The 19,848-nt window shown below is 34.4% G+C and overlaps 1 protein-coding gene across 2 annotated transcripts; it reads right to left on the reverse strand.

Moving 5' to 3' along the window:
* Nucleotides 1–365: 365 nt before the first annotated feature.
* On the reverse strand, nucleotides 366–19,279 carry egh (beta-1,4-mannosyltransferase egh). Of its 2 annotated transcripts, none has more exons than XM_085958892.1 (3): nucleotides 19,173–19,279; nucleotides 9,766–10,576; nucleotides 366–7,868 (listed from the first exon to the last, which is right to left on the reverse strand). In XM_085958892.1, exons 2-3 carry the CDS (start codon nucleotides 10,564–10,566, stop codon nucleotides 7,296–7,298), a joined length of 1,374 nt encoding a protein of 457 aa, XP_085815018.1. In that variant the 5' UTR covers nucleotides 10,567–10,576; nucleotides 19,173–19,279; the 3' UTR covers nucleotides 366–7,295. The 2 variants fall into 2 exon arrangements, with proteins under 2 accessions (XP_085815018.1, XP_085815017.1); XM_085958891.1 differs by having other exon boundaries at nucleotides 19,013–19,252.
* Between the last annotated feature and the right edge of the window lie 569 nt (nucleotides 19,280–19,848).

Here is a 19,848-nt window from a genome sequence, read left to right on the forward strand (position 1 = left end):
AAGCTTTGAAAATGCAATAAAAGCTCCATTTTGACCTACGCTGAGCATGTCCGCCCTTAATAAAACCTCTGAACATCACTAAACGAAAAATTGACAAAATATTTACATTCTGTTCAGATTCATTGATATTTATTAGATGTTTGCTATTTGAAAAGGTGACTCGAAACCCGGTGCTTTCTATGTACTTCACTTTTCCCAATTAAAAAGTTTTTATAGGTCTACGTTGTCATTACTAAGTGATGAAAAAATTATAAATTAAAAATAAATTATGGTTTTGAAATTGTAGAAAAGGAGGTAGGTAAGTCGGTGGTGATCATTTGACTAAAAGTCAAAACAGCAAGACGAAATTAAAAAGAAAAACAAATTCACAGTATGTTTATTTTATGTAAAAATACAATACAAGTACCTAGTCTTATCTTATAGAGAGATCTCTTGTTTGATTGGTGTAATCGAAACGGGACTTTTTAAAGAAACAAATAATAATATTCTTAACATGACTTATATAAATATCGACAAATTTTCAATTTATAGCATATTATTAAAAGAAGTAACATTTAAAAGCTTCAGTTTTAATATATTTTATAAATAGTGTTAAATGGCCACAACTCATGAAATATTCAATAACATTTGTAAAGTTGTATACAATCATAGAGACTGGAAATTTCATTTGTAATAAGGAACAAAGGTACATACAAAATATAAACATATTATTATAATGGAAAGGCAAGGCCAATAAAACTATCAACTCAATTTAAAAGTGACCAAAGTTTTACTGTGGATATTTTTTATCAATGTAAGGAGTAAGGAGTATTTCACTGGACTTTAATTATATAAACTGATTGATACAAAACTATTACATACATTTATGCATTGCAAATTCAAAATACAAATAGCTAAGAACAAATACAATTATAAAAAAATATGGTATACATACATATCGAGGGTTAAGAAATGACATCTCATAAGTGACATTTTGTTCAAAATAGGTTTTTTGCATTATTGGATATATTTGTAGTATCGGCATCTACCGACGAAAGCTGAAAATTCTTAAAATATATTTACCTCCTAAAAACATTTGAAATAATATGACATATTGTCGTATCTTCTTTAGCCATATCCACCCCTTAACTGGAGCATATGGACACCATGCGGCGCCTCCAAGAATCATTGTCGCTCGCCAGTCTTCTTGCTTCGTATCTACTACAAAACTATTGATAATTTGTAAATACATCATTTTGTTTGCCGCCAGCCACCTCAGATACGTGTAAGTAATCTTCATACTATGTACATACATACATTCGCTATAGATTACAAAAACATTAATTTGTAATATCAAATATTAAACAGAGCAGGCGATTTCTGTCTTCTGTAAACTTATTATTTTGTCACTTACGAGGTGTAGTTTCGTAAACCTCGATATATCACTAATTTTATTGTTACTAAAATTTAATCCTTGGTCATAAAACATCATAAAATATGGGTGACATTAGATAATTCTTTAAATTAATAAAATTAAATAACCAGAAGACCACAATGATGCACCGTATATAGCGGGGTTACCAAACTTTTTCAGTTCTCGGTTATAGCCCTCGGCCCATCAAGATTTTTCCAAGACGAAGCCAAAGTTGACTGATGTTTTCACCAAAATATCAGTCACCCTCGATTGGTAGTTTTTAATATTATATTATATTACTGTATTTCACACAAAGTCTACAACAGTGTTTTCGAAAGTATATTTTTTCCCATCTAAATCTGAAAACAAGTCCGCAGCGCACGCATAGCTATGGCGCACACTTTGGTAACCTCCGATCTATAGAAATAAATACCCAAATCAAAAAGCTAACAAAATAATTACATAAATAGTAATTTTATATGGAAAATATATTTTAAAACTTCATTATTATCCGGGTAAAAATATTTTCATAGCCAACACCTATATTACGTTAAGGTGGCATTGATACATACAAACATTTGAAAAATTATATCACACAAATATAATTGAGCAAGCCTTGGGTCTAAACTCTAAAATATCATGTTTTAAATATTGAAAAACATAGCTTAGTGAATTAGCATGACATACAGATCAACATAACATAGCTCTAAAATCATAGCTATTCTTTTCAAAGTAGCATTCTATTTACAACTTAAAAAGAGTATGTCCTTACATTAAGGTATGTATTTACATAGTTTTAAAAAGCTTCACATAAAATATAATATCTAACATTAGACTGACTAGTAAAACTTTTCTTTACTCAAAATGTGTTTCGGTGCCGAGTTCTCACTTGTTAGTTAACACTGATAAATAGTTACATACAAGGCGATACACATTCCACTACAATATAACCTCTGCATTCTCAATAAAAATACTGTTACAACCACAAAATATAATAACTAACTAAAAAATGTAATGACAAAATTATCACGAATATATTTTCTCTCAGTATATTATACTAGCCAGGCGACGTGATTATTCTCTTAGTAAAAATATTCAATGTGAACGAGAGTATCTAGCATTTTTCGGGCATATAGTAAATATGGTGACCATGTTTCATCGAATTGAAAGTGAGATTATACAAAATTCGAAAAACTCACGAGGGCATTAACATTAAAAATATTTTATTTAGTAGTACAGTAATAAATATCAAAAGTAGGTATTTTATACGATAAATAAAATACACGATAATCAAATGACAAAATTAATAAAAAAAATCTTACTATGTAACTAAAAAAATTTCTTTGAAAAGATTTACACTTCTGGAGAAACGATGTTTCATTTTTGGAACATCAAATGAGGCTTTTTGATTTCAGAGCAATTTGGATAGTGTCTTCGGAGTTCAACTGATTTCTGTTGAAAATAGTTTTTCGCAGACAGATTGTTGCAAACAGCAGTGAAATCTTTATCAATTCCTAATTTGCAATTTTGAAAGCATCTTCAGCTCTCGGTATCCAAACAAGACTGTTCTGAAGCCGATCATTCAGACTCCTCTGCCACAACAGCAATTCTGAAGGCATTCACAACTCAATTGACGGTACATGAATCAGTATTACCCCCACGATTATCATTTATGCCCCACTGTGATAATTTACCCCAGTTCCTTGGCCCCTGCAATATTTATTATTTTATCTCCTTTTTTTTTTCAAAACACAAACATGCCTAATCTCATTTAGTTATCACAAAGTGAATAATAATTGTAAGAAAATGTGAAGATGTGATAAATAAGTAAAGTAAAGTAAATAAGTATGTAATGTATAAACCTAGGGGCGGCAGGTTATATGAAAGTATGGTGAAGCAGGCTGGTATGGTGAAAAAGTATGGTGAGGCGGGCTAGTAATCAAGTTGCGGCAAAATTTCCACGTTTACATTATATTATATGGGTACGTTATAATGACAAAATTAAATCCTCCCTCATGCCCTGAATTTTTTTTTATCGTCGCTATTTCTCGAAAGTTGTCGGCTATTGTTGGCCTGCTTTATTCAGTTGTATGAGAAAGCCGATTACTTGCCCTTCTTTTTATTTAATACCTCTATGGTATAAACATTGTTTTAGCAAAAATATTCTCCAATAATGGGGTATGATAAAATAATATAATGTGACATGTATCTATTATTTCTCGGAATGCATTAGATGTCACATCGATTTCGAGAAGTCTAAAAACCCGTTACTAGGAGATAAATTAAGCAGAATAAAGTAGTAAGATAAATGATTATTCGAGAAAGACAATAATAATAATTGACATACTTATTATATAAATATTATGTGCACCAGTTATTGTATACTTAATAAATCAGAATAATCACAAAAGAACCAGAAACTAATAGCGCCTGTACACGTGCATGGATTTACTGTCACCAATAGTGTGTATTTTAAACTATCACGATAAGAATGTTTACACATCAAAATGCCGACTGTCTCTCTAATCTCATTCTTGAATCGTGAGACGCGATGTTGTCATTGTATGGTGCTATTTAACATGTTCGTAGATAATCGGTAAACTTCAAAATGTTCTGTGCGGTGTAGTTCGTATTTCTTCTGACAGATTCGCCACTATTGTTGTACTGCGCAGCGCACCCACTGCGCAAGTACCAATTATTGCTTGAAAATTCAGAAGCTTCTGAATTTTTTTTGATCCATGAATGCAACTTGCACGATAATACGTATGTACACATGCATTTCCTTGTTATGGTTGTGATAGTACATACGTCAGCAGTAAATCCACGCACATGTAAACGGGGTATAATGCATAGTTATAATGCAAAACGAAGTACCTAATGAAGACCTTGCTGTATAATCAAAGCCAGACCCGGTCTTAAGGCGATTGGAGTAATCAGGCCTCGCGCAATAAAAATGGTATAATTTTGTGGCATGAAAGTAAACTTGATACTCTTTTAATTTGATGAACATAACTCTAACATGGTGATGGATGTAGCATAGTTAGGGAACAAAACCACTACATAATGTTATGTAAGATAAAAAAAAAATATGACGCTGAATGTCAAACTGAATATATACATAATATTTATGTAATAATTGAGGAATAAAAATAGACAATAAAGGTATTATTCGAAAAGTGAGATTGAAAGTCCCTGGAACACAAAGAAGTATTACATTAAGAAAAATAAATTCGACTCCTAACAATAATATATCATCATATAAATTTGAAATCACAATACGGACATTCACAACAGATAATATGAATCTTAAAACTGAATTATGTATAATGATTGTTTCCGTCGATTTACAAAGAAACAATATTTACAAGTAGAGTTCATAATAAGTTTAATAAGTTAAACAGCTTTGCTCGAGGGCTTTTACTCAATTTTAAAACTACCTATTAATCTTTACTCGTAAATACTGACTTGTTTATTGCATACGTCTATCTATCTATCTATCCTACGGAGGTAAAACTACCTAACAAATGGCATTAGCTTTATAAAGCATAATATCTTTCATTCATATTTTTACAATTACGCCAATTTTATTGATGTCATGTTAAATTAAATAGATCAGAGTAGATAAAAGATTTTCCTATAAATCAATGTCGCTCATTAACAAAATTAACGTCAAAATGTTATATAAATTAACATTCGACTTACCAAAATATATTTAATACATATCTACCAAATGTATGCAGGAATAAGAGATTTTAAGATCTCAAGCAATGCAATTACATAATATGTAATTCAATGACCACTCTTTTTATAATTTATTCGAGACTTTGTTCAGATTGCTTTCAACAAATATTCATTAAACATTATTAATACTGTGAGATTTGTTAACTGATAATACAAATTATTCTAGGTATATTTTTTATGGATGGTAGAGTTTTAAGTAAAATGTAATCATTCACATAGCCAATTAGATGTCGAGAGACTATTTTTACATTAATTGAGCAATTTCTCACTCACAACTCACAAACGCCGAATGCTTTAATTAATTATTCAAGCGTTCGGTGTCTACTATCGTTTCAAATTAAAGCCCCACACGGCAAAAGGTAAATTTTAATTTAAGAAAAACTGAAATCACCAACTAAACAGAAAAGCAATTCGGTCAACGATCAACCGCGTGTCATACAACGTACAATTATTACATACTACGATTTACAATTAAATCACATAATATGACCTAAGGAATTATTCTTTTACTAACATAGGATTAGCTATTATTTTTTTTTATTGAAATTTTAAAATAATATTTGGAATTAACGTTTCCATTGTAGTAAAGAATACATTTGGATAATAAAATCACAATTTTTCTTCGAACATGCATTATAATAAATACTAATGGAAAACATGGAAAAAATATTTCATCGCAATATTGACACGATTGTTTGTTTTTTCTTGAAATGTATGGTGAAATACATATTGTTAGTCATATCCCTTTAGATATTAGATTTGTTGATATGCTCAAATCTTCCAACTGTAATCATAAATAATTAGCACTTAAAAATAACAGTGGAACAATTTACTCTCACGCCTTGTCCAGACTGATAACATCTGTATGTAAACAGTGTCTTCCATCCGCGGTGGAAAAATAAAAAAACAAAGACATTTATTTAAATGTTTGCAACAAAATTTCAGACAGTATTTATACAACTTTAAAACAGCTGTTTTAAATTAATTATACACAGATACAGATGTATCTCGGTCTGGACTAGGTATAAGAAATGAAAATGTTTTTACATTGTGTATGAAATTTTATTATGGCTAAGCAGAGATTAGATGGATGTAAAAAACCAAATCATGTTTCACCTTGGATAGTATGCTGTAGGAATTCGATTAAATTAAAAATATACACATATCAGCGTAATTTGATTGATACATTATAATATAATTTAAATTTTCCATAACGTATCTACCAATCAGGTAGACGTTTTATTAATTTATAATAAATAAAAATATCAAGTGGAAACGAACATTCTCATAAATCAAATGAAATCGATCAATGCATGTCATGTTAGCATTGAATACCCTTTAACTAAATTAATAATAAAGCGTATCGTCTTTACTAATTACATCTAGCATCATTGTATAATGTATTTTCAATAAATTGTTACTTTGGATTTTTAAAAATGTTTCCGTAATTAATTGCACATACCTAATGTAAATTAGGTGAATTACCATTCTCTTCCACAGAGCGGAAGTTCCCAGAAATTATAAGGAAATACAAAACCGATGGCAGATAATGGTTCATCATTCGACTTAAATCTAATTATACTAAATATTTGATCCGCGGTAAGTGGTAGGTAAGCAGCCTTATAAAATAAACAAATTAAAAAATAATCCGCCGCGGCGTCCGCAACAATATTGTTATGTATCGTAGATTAATTAATATCTAAGCATTATTTGCAAATCTTTGGCTGTAGTGAAATCTTTCAGACTTGGATTTATAAGTGCAGGAATATATTATTATGAAGACAACATACAAATAAAAAACTTATTCGCATCAACATTCGCACGACAGCGACGACGGCGATGTACGCATACAAAAAAATAGAGGTCGGGTATTCATTATCTCCAAGAATCCGGCCGACGATAAGTACTGTTCACATCTGAAGAGTCGTTTGCTCGCAATAAATGTGCCCTTGTAAAAATTCTTATACATACGTATTTGTGATACACATAACTGACTATTCATTTCCCAATATAAATATTACAAAAGTTTCGCACAATAAGAACGAAAGTATTAAGCGACATCACAGTTGTCAAATGATTTGTGCAAAGGTAGAGTAGAGTAGTAAGAAAATAAATATCAAAACGTTCCACAAAAAACATAAACGGAGGCGAGCGGTCCGAATTAGACGGTGATGGGCGGCCTTATGTCCTTATTGACAATGTAAAACTTATGCTTCTTTCCCACGACACCCCATATCACAGCCACATTTTCTATTACGATATTTAAAGGAATAGTGGAAAGCGCCCCGCATATGCACATTACGAATCTAAAAAATCCAAATCTGTACAGAGAGAACGACTTGAGGACACCGAAGATGTACATGTACATGTTGACGGCCCCGATGAAGGCGCACACCAGGTCGAAAGCCTGCGGGCAAGGAATGGGGCAGAACACCGCCAAGACCACGTTACTCGTGGAAAAGGGCAGTGTCACCCACGAGTAGCAAGATATGGCCAACAGAATCTTGTGGCGGATAGAAATACTCTTGGAATGCACCACCAGCAATATTCCCTGCAACCAGCGCTTCCTCTGCTGAATGAAGTCCCACAGCGTGAATGGAGACTTCTCCCACATCTCGCCTTCGATGAAATTGAAAGAATATCCTTCCTGATACGCTTTCATGGCGAAGTAGCAGTCTTCTGCCACCGACCCGTCCAAGCCATTGTCGAAAGACACCCGCTTCTCGGCACTCACCTGAAAATTATAACAAACCATATAAATATGCCAGCATATAATTATCAAATAATACTAATTCAAATTCAAATTTATTAAAAACAAAATAAGTACCTAAAAAACCATTGGATATTGAACACAAAACTATTTATCTCAAGTGACAAATTTCATTTCTACACTAGCATGAGCATAAAGATTAAAATTATTGAAATGCGTGTAGACTGAAAAACTTCAATGTAATTTATTTGTCGGCTAATGTGACTGGTCAGTGGTGGCTGCTCTCACATCATACTAGTGCACTCTACTCATTGCATTTTTTAAAACATTAGTCAGCATGCCATTGTTTTTAAGGGGGATCATTATGCCAAAAGAGAACCCAGCGGAAAAATACAAAGCTTGCAATTTGAGATTTTTTTTGATAATTTATAATTTCAACTGTATTAATTAATAAATATTATGTATTAAAACAGTAAAAAGATTTTTTAAGTCAAAGATAAACTTATAATTGTAAAAAAATGTGAATTTGTTACATATTTGTGGCATAGGTTACGTTATTATATTACATTATTTTACCACGTATTCTTGTTTGTCCGGTAGTTGTTTATCCACTACTAATCTTGCAATCGATTTTTAACTAACTTCCCGACTAGCTAGACATTTGAAACTTTCAGAATATATCAGAACACGATGCCAATGCATTCTTTTAATACTTTTAGCCATCTTTAAGTAGAATTGAATTCATTTTCAGTTAATTCTGTTTTGTATGAAAAGTTATTTCGGAAGAAATCTGTAATCCAATTCACTATTATTGGTTGCTAAGAAGGTGGTCCTAGCAACTAAATTATTAATATATATGTGCGTTACTATGGAAATCAAAATGACATTTCAGTATTCTATATTTGTTTATTTGTTGCAAAATAGCAAAAAAATGATTTATTGACAATTGCCTTATTTGTCAGGTTTATATTATGATTCAACAGAAAATTTAAAAACGTAGTATATAAAAAGTTCTTTTTATCTTGTAATTATTTATGGTTAAATTTATTATTAAAATTATTAAAACTATGAATTAGTGAAAAATCTAAACCGTAAAAAATTGAAAACTTTATAAACTAAATTTTAATAATAAATATAACCATAAAAATAACGTAATATATGCCGCAAATATGTAACAAATTCACATTTTTTTACAATTGTAAGTTTATCTTTGACTTAAAAAAAAATCTTTTTAATGTTTTCAGATACATATTTATTAATTAATACAGTTGAAATTGTAAATTATCAAAAAAAATCTCAAATTGCAAGCTTCGTATTTTTCCACTAGGTTCTCTGTTGGCATAAGGATCCCCTTAATACACTATCAGTTATCACAAACTAGCTATTAGGTTATTTTTATAAACCAACATAAGACTTCAGACATTTTTATCAATAGATAACAATATTATGCTGCAATGTTAAGCTTTTCGCCTTTGCAAATAAAAAAAAATATCCAAGCTGCAGATATTTTATAATACAAATATTTTTAGATTTGTCAAAAAGACCATTAGCTTTATCATTTCTAAATATATACATATCTAACATTGGAGCATAATACCATATCTAAAAAATTAATTCACTATTTTTGGTAAGCAGAGCACATCAGCTCAAACAGAGTTGAGGATATATTAACAGACTTTTTTTTACGAAGGTTGTTCCATTCACTCGACGCGTATGGTTCTTGCTCTGGACCAAAAACATATAATTTTTTCCAGGCACAGGATTCAAACTCATTCCCGCAGCCCCAGGCTGACATTACTAAAAGGTCATATGTATTTTTTTCAGTAACTTAGAACTGTTACTTAGGTAACAGTTAAGTAGGTAGCATAAAACTTTGGAAAGGGAGTGATATGTATATTTAATTATCATTGCAAAAATTTACCTGAGTGACAACATACGATCCCTTCCAGCTGAACAGCGGCTTGTGAAACAGGTTGAATTGCAATCTTAATTTCCCCATATCGTCAGCTACTCTAAAACTATCAGCTAAAGTTGTCAACCAGTTGACGACGTCCTCGTTGGCGTACGTGATGAGTCCCTGTCCAAACTGATGCTTCCCGTCCATCACAAAGTTGAGGATCCCCCGCACCGAGTTCTCCGTCAGCAATGTCTCCTCATCCAGGTGCACGATCCAATCCGCATCGCCCAGATCATTGCTGACAGAATCTTCCAAACAGTACTGCAGAGCTCTCGCCTTAAAGAGAGCCCCGCTCTTGGTCGTGTAGCTATTTGGAACCACGACTTCCCTGACTCTCGAGCTCTGAGCCAACCCCAGAGGCTTATCCGTCACAACCTCTATCATGAAATTCTTGAGGTGCGCATTGGTGCACGTGTTCATGTTCCGCGCGACATTTGTTTTCACGAGATCGGGAAAATCCCCGCGGGTGACCACTCTCACGCATATAAATGGAGCCAGCAGAGGGGAGCCTTTCAGTTGGACTTTTTCAGGAAACGTATTGAACAAGACCAATCCGGAGAAGTTGAACAACACCTGCGGGAGCGTCAGGATGGTGAAGAATCTCAAGAGGTAGAGGACAATCGTCCCGACGGTGCCGTACTCTGTCCACGGATCGATCTCAGGAATAGATGTCGGCGAGAGGGCGCCCGATATAGATTCGATAAAAAATATGACCGAAAACAACAGAATGCAATGCAAACAGTGCTTCAAGTGCCCGCCCAACATTGTTATGCTCCTGTAACAAAGAAAATTAAATACTAGTATTAAAAAAAACATTCTTTAGTAATTGACGTGTAGATGTGTAGTTTAAAATAAAACCATTACTCGATTCATCATATGTTGATACATGAAAACCATATTTTATAATTTAATGATTTTGATACACGGCGGAATTTGAAAATTTAACAGGTTTGCAATTGTTTATGTTAGCTAAATTAATTATCCAGAGGATTTAGTATTTTGAACGTAAGCTACTGATAGTTATTTTCAGTGATGACTGACTGCAACTACCAGAGTTGTGAATAGAATCAAGCAGTATAACCAAATCCCATGTTACATTACATTTGTAACCAAGGACATAATAATAATCAAGGATATCTAATATGTGGAAATACTAGAGAGGAGCATAAAGAGATTTACATACTAATCGACTATTGCATGTCAATTAAGGAAACACAAGGAAAACCACAATGTAGGGACCTTACATTGTATTAAGAATTTTCAATACAGCAGGTAAAACAGGTGACCATTCTGTTGGGCTAAGGCCACATAGGCAGGTGCTTCGCTAGTGCTGAGCTAGGTGCTAAGTTTGTCAACTAAAAACACTACTGTCACATTACACGCTACATGCTTAGGTACAAATTCATTTGACATTTGGGAGCACGCTAAAATTTCAAAAGTCTCAAATTCGAACTTGTTGGGTACATAATGTCAATTCATCTCGAAATACTCTTGGAGAGTTTCAACTTGTCTACAAAGAATTTCAGAAATAAGATGAAAGGTTTTTTAGTTATTTGAAGATGAACCAGAAAACGTTTGACTTATTGATGGGCAAATTAAAAGAGACATTACAAAAGGTTGATACGCATTTCAGATGTTCTATAACAGCAGTCCCCAACCGATGGTCCGTGAGAGAATTTTGGTGATCCGCAGAGTAATTTGATTATATTTGCAATTTTCGTATTTATTAAAAAGTTTCAGTAAGATAGTATTTTTTTTTACAATTTTAGCCTTATTACAACGTCAGTCCATATTTAATTTATTAAAAAGAAGAAATAAATTGAATAAACTTTGCTCTTCGGGATAAAATAAAATGCAAATATCGACACACCACCAAATAGAAACGCTCGATTTTTTCATGCTTTCTAAGAATATTCCATTATAGCTTCATATTTATTCAGTATACTTTTGGCATATTATTCTATTGTGAGTGGTCATTGATCCTTTTTTTACATGCTGTCCAAAACAACCTGACTAATAATTCTTCAGTCTGCCAATAATGTTTGTGCCATTAACAGCCAAATTGTTCAGCGAATAAAGATTCTAGTTCGATTGTTTTGTTTTTATTTTTATTTAATAACTAGCTGACCCGGCGAACTTCGTACCGCCTCAGAATCAATAATCTTGTGTTAACTTATTAGCTGAATTAAATTCATTTTTTTATTAAGTTAAAATGAATATTCAAAATGAATTAAGTTCAATAAATGTGCAAAAATCAAACCAAAATGAAATGGATTACATAGTTTTGGTTGGTTCAGATTTCGAAGCATGATGACTACCGAGCCAACCTTCAATTGTAAATTGTGCGGTGGCAAGCCAGGAAGATCCAATAAGTTTAAAAATTCAGTTGGCTAGTTGGTTGCTTCGTCTTCGTTTGTTAGTGCAAGAACGTAGTGGTCGCGCGGGGGTGGCGTGCCGGCATCTTGCGAAACTCAAACGTATAACCGTGTGTAAAATGTTCTTAGACAGTGTCTTTTTTCGGGCATAATACACATGGCTATATGTTTGAGTTTCGCAAGACGCCGCCGCACCACGCCCGCCAAATTACTACGGCCGAGCACTTACACAGTCGATAGATTTGAAGGAATGCAGTAGACCAACAATTTGATTTTGAATTGTGAAGTTTAAGTGATCCACATCTTTGTTCTTTGCCGCAAGAATTGCTCGTTCACTCAACCAATTCTTGACACGAAATTGCAAAAATTCAGCGGAAACGAAATCAATCCGTTTGATTCGTCGACAGGAACACGGCCGTTACCGATAGTCAGAAATTGCTTAGAGAAATCTTCGGCAGACGGATCGTTTAGCAATGTAACTCGCATGTTTGTCGTCAGCTGAAGGTTCTTCACATAGCGCCACAGAGTCAATGGTTTGAGGCAAGCATTTATTTCATCGGCAGCGGTCGATCTTGGAATGACTGGTAGTGTTCGGCAGAAATCGCCAGATAGTAGAATCATTGCGCCTCCAAAACATCTCTCACAATGCGCGTTTGTGCGCCATTCTAAATTCATCCCAGGTGATTATTTTACTTGCTACCAAAACTGTGGCCATTGCTGAATGTTTCGCAATATTGCATATCGGTTTTTCAGTCGTTTGAAGGTTTAACGGCAATTTCAACGGCATCCTTTTAGCAACGTGGCCGCTATCCCGGAAGAAGCAACTGCTACAGCAATTTCGGATCTCGCACGAACAGTGGCCAAAATCAATGACATGAGGAATGTCTTCCCAGTTCCACTGGGCGCATCGAGGAAAAATAAGCCACCATTTCCATCATCAATTGCCTTCATTAACGTATCGTGCACTACCTTCTGTTGGGGGTTCAACATTAGTACATTCGTTCGAACTAATTAGTTCAATGGATCTTGATCATTTTCACGTTCACGTTCCAATTCTAGATGGAAAGCGTAATTCACTCCACGATGTGGCATTGGCATTCCTAACTTGACTAACAAACTGCCGCACATGAGGTAACACATGTCTTCGATCAAAAGGAAAACCTGGTTATGTATCTCCTTATTCACCTCGAGATCAGGATTCCCTGAAATGACACGAATTCGATGTAAAATGTCTTCTGACATGTCATCCTTGTAGTTGTTCTACAGTTCAGGTGGATTCGATGGGAAGCATGTCGAAATAATGATAGCAAATAATGTGCGTATCTGACTTGGAGATGCAGAAACAAATGCTTTAGCGATTGTCATGTCCCAATGAGTATCATTTTTAAGCAAATTGAGCTTTTGACATGCAGCATGAAATGTTGGGCACACTACACCATTGACAGTTTGAAGTGATTCAAATGATGTCGGCCCACGAACATTTACCAGCAACAACCGCAAGTAGAATCATTCGCCATTATTTGGATGAACTGTGTAAATGCGACCAAGAGCATCAGTAGAATGCACATCCGGATGATCAGGAACCGCATCGCCTTGCTTCCGACGTTGAAATTTCTTCGATGAAGCGTTCCAAGTGTAATAATGTGGCATCTTAGAGTAGAACAACGTTCGTGCAAACGGATCGCTTTGGCAAACCGAAAAGAAACTGGTCAATGTTGGCGCTGGAGATATTTCAGCACGTTGAGCAACATTCGATGCGTTGAAATAAACTTGTTGACCATTCTTCAGATGTACCGCCAAATGTACAGCAGTGGGATGACGTTCATGAATGGGGAATGAGAGAATACGCCAAATTGCTTCATTGCAGGTCACATATCGACCAACTTATAGTGCGTGATTTCATCGTTGGTATTGGGAGTTTGAACGCCAAAAACTACAATATCGCTGCCTTTTCTGACATATTTGCAGATGTATTTGATGGATTTCACTGAATTGCAAAACTCCACGTTGCAATGCGCCTTGAATGTTTTGGAAAAAAGTGGCGAATACGGAACAATCTAAGTGTTGTCGACCGCGATATCGTTTCACTTCATTTTCGTTGTGATAGTTCTACCGTTATCATTGGGTGATCGACGCCGATACAGTGGATAATCATCATTGGCAGTGATAGTCTCCGCCGTTAAACTTCATGGATAACGCTTGGAACACTGTCTTGCCGTCGACCATGCACGCTGATTGGGGGGGATTGATGGCGCCACACTGTCCATGAATCATTTAAGTAATTACAACATCATGCAGGTCTGGATCGGTTTCGGGATCAGGAATCTCGGCACATATGATGTCATCTTTTTGGTCTGGTCGAATTCTTTCGACTAACCAAATAAGAATGTGTGCATGCGGCAAGTTTCGTTTTTGTCATTCAATCGAATACATCCAGCATCGAGTTTCCCAAAGACGCGATGCTTAACAATGTAGTTCATCAGCGACAGGATTTTTTGTTTGAAGACACGTGCCGATCACTTGATGTTTGTCCGGGGAGTAGCAGTTGAACAATTTCTATTCATTTCGGATTTCATGTAAAGGTGATGAATAGATCTGGACGACCGTAATGACGAACATATTTCATTGCATCTTGCGCATATTCATGCATATGACGTGGGCTGACAATGTACATCGCCGATAGAATAGTCAATCGACCAACATTAGCTGCATCTCCTACGGTGCTGATTGCATCGCGTAAATGAATATACTCCTCCGATCGCAGTTTGGCTTGGTTCAACCGAATGAAAGTGAGGCGCTCCGTCTCGATTTTAAGCAATCGACGAATAATAAACACTGGAAAATTAATCACATAATTCAAAATTACATAATGAAGCAGTTATCGATGCACACACAATCACAAATTTGATAACCTCACAAAGTGAACATCTTCGAAGGCAACTTACCGTTTGAAAATCACGATCGAAATAGCTATTTGCGCACCTAGCTGGTAATCGGCTCGATTATTCACGTAGATCGATTGTCGAATGAAGTTCGAAGGATGGATTTTGAAATTGGTAGGTAAATAATGAGCAATACCAGCAATGAGATCATGTAATTTTATCCTTGGCTTTATTTTTGGACGCTGTCGAAGAAGTAAAAAAGATTCAGGCAGGACAACTTCCTCCAAAATTCACCGGAGTATACAACAAAGTCTTTCGGGATTATCTGAGGCTAAACTGAATCAACTGTCAAAGGATAGATAATGCACACAACGCCTTTCATTTGTTTCTTGTTTATTCTTTCTGTCATGTATCGTTGTATATGGATTTAAATTTTTTGTGATTTTCTTTTATTTTCGAATGCGCGAGGTCATTTTTCAAAATGTCAAAATGTATGAGAAAATGAATTGTCTTCATAATTTTTTTTTTCCGTGATTTATCCGATATTTTAATAGTTATTCTGCTAATCGGGGCGAAGACAAATCTAACAAATCAAAGATCATAAAAATCGGTCCAGCCGTTCTCGAGTTATAAAATGGTGTAACTAACCCGACTTTGTTTTATATATATAGATTGCATTGATTCTTTTTTAATAAAATGAAATTTAAAATGTTTTTTTTTGAATTTTTCGTAATGAATATCAGGGCTTATAAGTTTATTTATTATAATTCTTTTATTATTATTATATATTTATTATAAATTTTTAGCAAGAGTGGGAAAAATACGTGGTAGTGGTCCACGGGATTCAAGATTTTGAGTTTAGTGGTCTGCGAGGTCCGAAAGGTTGGGGATCACTGTTCTATAACACCCGAGGAACAACTTGTTGTCACATTAAGGTAAGGTAAATCCTTTTGCATCTCTCTGGCTCGCAATTTTCGTCTATGGGCACACTACGGCCCATGCGTCATTATTCATAACCTCAAAATATACGGTGTTTGACGTTTGTCATACTGAAGAAATATTCAAAACATCCTCCATCTTGCAAAATCACTAGGTGACAAAATAAAATTAACCAACACGTTTGTTCGCCGGGAGACTCACTAGGTGACTAATAATCACGTAGCGAGGCGTGAAGCGTGCAGTGTGGCCATTATGATAGTATAGTGTTCGTCCGTTCGCTAGGATATGTCACCTAGCATGTAGCCACCAAGCAAGGCACCTACCTATGTGGCCTTAGCCTTACTGAAATTCGATGCCCGAGTTATCTCCATACGGAACAACACAGGACAAACTTGATTTCAGCTCATGACTCATTATTCGTTGGTCATTGCAAGAGATGGGGAACCACTAAAGTGTTGTCCAACATGGGCTTAAGATAACTCAACTACAAAAATATAAAAACAATTACAGACCTGAAATCAATTATGTAATCAGATTAACATGCATTTTATTATGTACTACTATCACTAAATCTATTATTACTAAAAAAATACGAGCCCAAACTGATTTTGTAGTATACACTTAACAATCTAAATTGTCTTAAGCGTCAATTACATTGAGCTTCTTTACGAGCTGTTTGTTGGCGAATTTACAATCTGCCTGTAAAGTCGCCCAGTGTAATCATCGAACAAGCTAACAAGCAGGTTGTAAACACTCTAACGAGAAAAGTTGAAAGCCGGTCAACTTAACACGCTACACGCCGGCGTGTGGGCCTACTGCGTCTGCGCAGTAGAGCGTAGTAGAGCGCAGTAGCAACCTCCCGGTAAAAAAACGAATTATGTTCTGTCAAAATAGTCGCTGGCTTGTGGCTTCTCAGCGAATGGAAAGTTTTGTGTGTAATCATCAAATCGCATTAGCTGAATCGCCCGCTTTTAAATTCGCCAACAAACAGCTCGTAAAGAAGCTCAATGTAATTGACGCTCAAGACCATAGAAGAATAAACGAAAGCCTTATTTAGACTCAATATCTTATATCTAAATTATCAATTTTTGCCCATAAAATGCCAGTAACATTATGCACAACTAATTGGGATGTGTGACAGCTCATTGGATGCAAATATGTGAATATAACCAAAGACAAAAATTAATAAAACAATTACCTAGTAGGTATCAAGGTACAGTACTCTCTCAATAATCCGCCACCTCAAAAACCAGACAAGTGTCCAATTAGTGAAAGCGGTGGATTATAGTGCATACATACAAAATATGGTATAAATTAAAATAGGTATTCTGTAAAAATAGTTTTTTTTTGAGAAATTTGTACTAGCAAATTACGGTTTTATTTATAATCAAAATCAAGTACATATTTACTTCATTATACATATTTATAAACTAAGTTTATTAACTAAATATTAAACAGTAAATCACTCGACACAACCAGTTGTTCAGTTAGGCAGATATTCTTGAATGGCTTAGGATTCTTGGCTTTTCCTATAACCAAAAGCTTCAGTTTGTGTGTCCCGGTTGCATTAGAGCACGACATAATTGTGATGCGGTCCTTGGGCACTTTCCTCCCTAGTACATTACTTTCTTCGTGATGAACATACGTTTTACGAAGGAGAAGTTTCCAAAATAAACCAGTCTCATCTGCGTTGTATACTTGCACGCGGCGAACTACTGACTTTGACATTTGAATACCGGCGAATTTTAGAGCTTGATTTTGTACTTTCAACTAGTAAAAATAACGGTGGATTATAGTAGTTGTTGGATAATCGAGTGACGGATTACTGAGAGTGTACTGTACTTATAAGCGGTGTTAACTTTTTTTATATAACGCTACAACAGGCCATGGCCATGGGGCCCAATGACAGTAGTGTGGTGAAACAATCACAAATACCCAGGCCTTCGAGAAAACCACATAAATATTATATTGTGACCTGGAAAGAAAGGCCAGCGCCTTGCACACCAGACTACCTCAACGAACATTAGCACAAAAACATAACAAAAAACTACATAGATACCTACGTAATGTATCTACTTAAATTGTGCAAAAAAAAAAAACAAACTGATAAAATATTGAATAGGTACTGAATTATTCTTATTGCAGACAGACTTTGAATTCAAGTGACTAATACTTGACATTCTCCTGTTTGTTTAGCTCAAATACTACATTATGAAGGCAAACTTGCATAAAATCCGTATATCCTAATAAAAATAACAAATGCCTAAGCAACCATTACTTATACAAATAATAACAAAGGGCCATTTTATTTCAAATATTTTTATTTTTCTACTCAGACTGAGCTAGCTAATTTGCATACAGCAATAACATGTTGAATTCTAGGCACGCTTTGAATGATGAAAACATTGTGAATGTGTATCTACCTAATTTTATTTTTTTCATTTATTGATATTAGACAAAAGAAAAAAGATGATAGGGTACATATTGAATGACAGCAGCAAACTACAAGGTTATTCTTCAAGTGTAATATGTAGTATGTCGTGAAAATTATATGACATAGTATTTAATAAGTTAAATGTATTATTTTAGAGTGTATTTGGGGAAAACTAAAAAATAAAATCGTTAAAAGCTTTTTTGACTTACGAGCACTTTTGACAGTCCATGTTATATAGGTATCAGATCTATGTGTGCTATCTGATCGAATGTCTTGTTCAGTATAATCGATAAGTTCTAGAATATAGAACACATTCAATACTAAAAAAACTACTAATTTGTAGTTTTATCAGTGTTATCTTAACTGTACTAGTCATTTTTCAAATACCGCATAGGTGAGGCCTCAGTTAGCACTATATAGATAAGGCTCGCAAATACATGAAGGGGGGCGTGCGCAAATATCGGTAAGTGTTCAATGAAAATTATCATGATCAAAGGTGACACACTGTGACACAGTTCCGACGATAACATTTTAAGATAATAGCGCTAAAAACATTCAAACAATAGATCGATTGCACAAACCTCAGCGGTCAAAGGACATCACAAAAAAGCGGGAGCACCCTCGTAGCTATATTGTACGATGTTTGGGCCATTCGTCTTCCCGAGCATAACAAAATGGGCATCAAAACTGCATACACAATTAATGTGGTGCCAAATTAAAATTGAATATTGACTTACATACCGAAAAGGCCGAAATAAGCGGCGCACAGAAAACCCTTTAACTTGATAAGCCCTAAATTTTCATGTCAGGAGTAGTCAGAAAGAGCGAGAACGAGAAGACAATCTACCATAAAGCAGAGATCGTTTGGTCCATAGACTTTAGAGCATTTCGTCAGTATTGCCAGACAACGTGATCGCCAAAATTTGCATTTATTTTCTATTAATATTTTTTTTCATAATTTAAAATAATAGCTACCTAGTAAAAAACTGTTAACGATAATAAAGTATGTTGTGATTTTGAAATTGAACCGACTATGTTTATTATTGTAATCTGGATAAAATTTTTCCTACACAAATCTCGTTGACCAAAAGTTGTGCTATTGCTATTGTTAACAGTGCAATATTAAGTTCATACAGATAAATAATTGGTAGTTTTCACGCTAATTTTCAACTAAAATATAATATTTTATGTTTTTTAAATATGTTTATTTATTTAATTATTATATATTACTTTTTTTAATAGAATATTTTAAAAATAAATTGGCTCTTAACACGTCTTTGTTCAATTTTATTGGGGTTTTTTGTTGATACACTTTGTGGAACATGAACATTGTGCCATTACTATTTTGCCAGCCGTATAAGTACCCTTCATGATACACTAGAACATAATTTAAAAATACTGAGAATTCCATAGAGTA

This window comes from Rhyacophila brunnea, unplaced genomic scaffold (assembly GCF_057557595.1).
Source record: "Rhyacophila brunnea isolate RB1 unplaced genomic scaffold, BYU_Rbru_1.0 scaffold_8, whole genome shotgun sequence".
Classification (NCBI taxonomy): domain Eukaryota; kingdom Metazoa; phylum Arthropoda; class Insecta; order Trichoptera; family Rhyacophilidae; genus Rhyacophila; species Rhyacophila brunnea.

Excerpts from the sequence above, each read along its gene's own strand:
- egh (XM_085958892.1), bottom strand. The coding sequence starts at position 10,566 with ATGTTGGGCGGGCACTTGAAGCACTGTTTGCATTGCATTCTGTTGTTT. Across the intron at positions 7,869-9,765 it reads GATCGTATGTTGTCACTCAG|GTGAGTGCCGAGAAGCGGGT; the intron begins GTAAATTTTTGC and ends TATAATTTTCAG.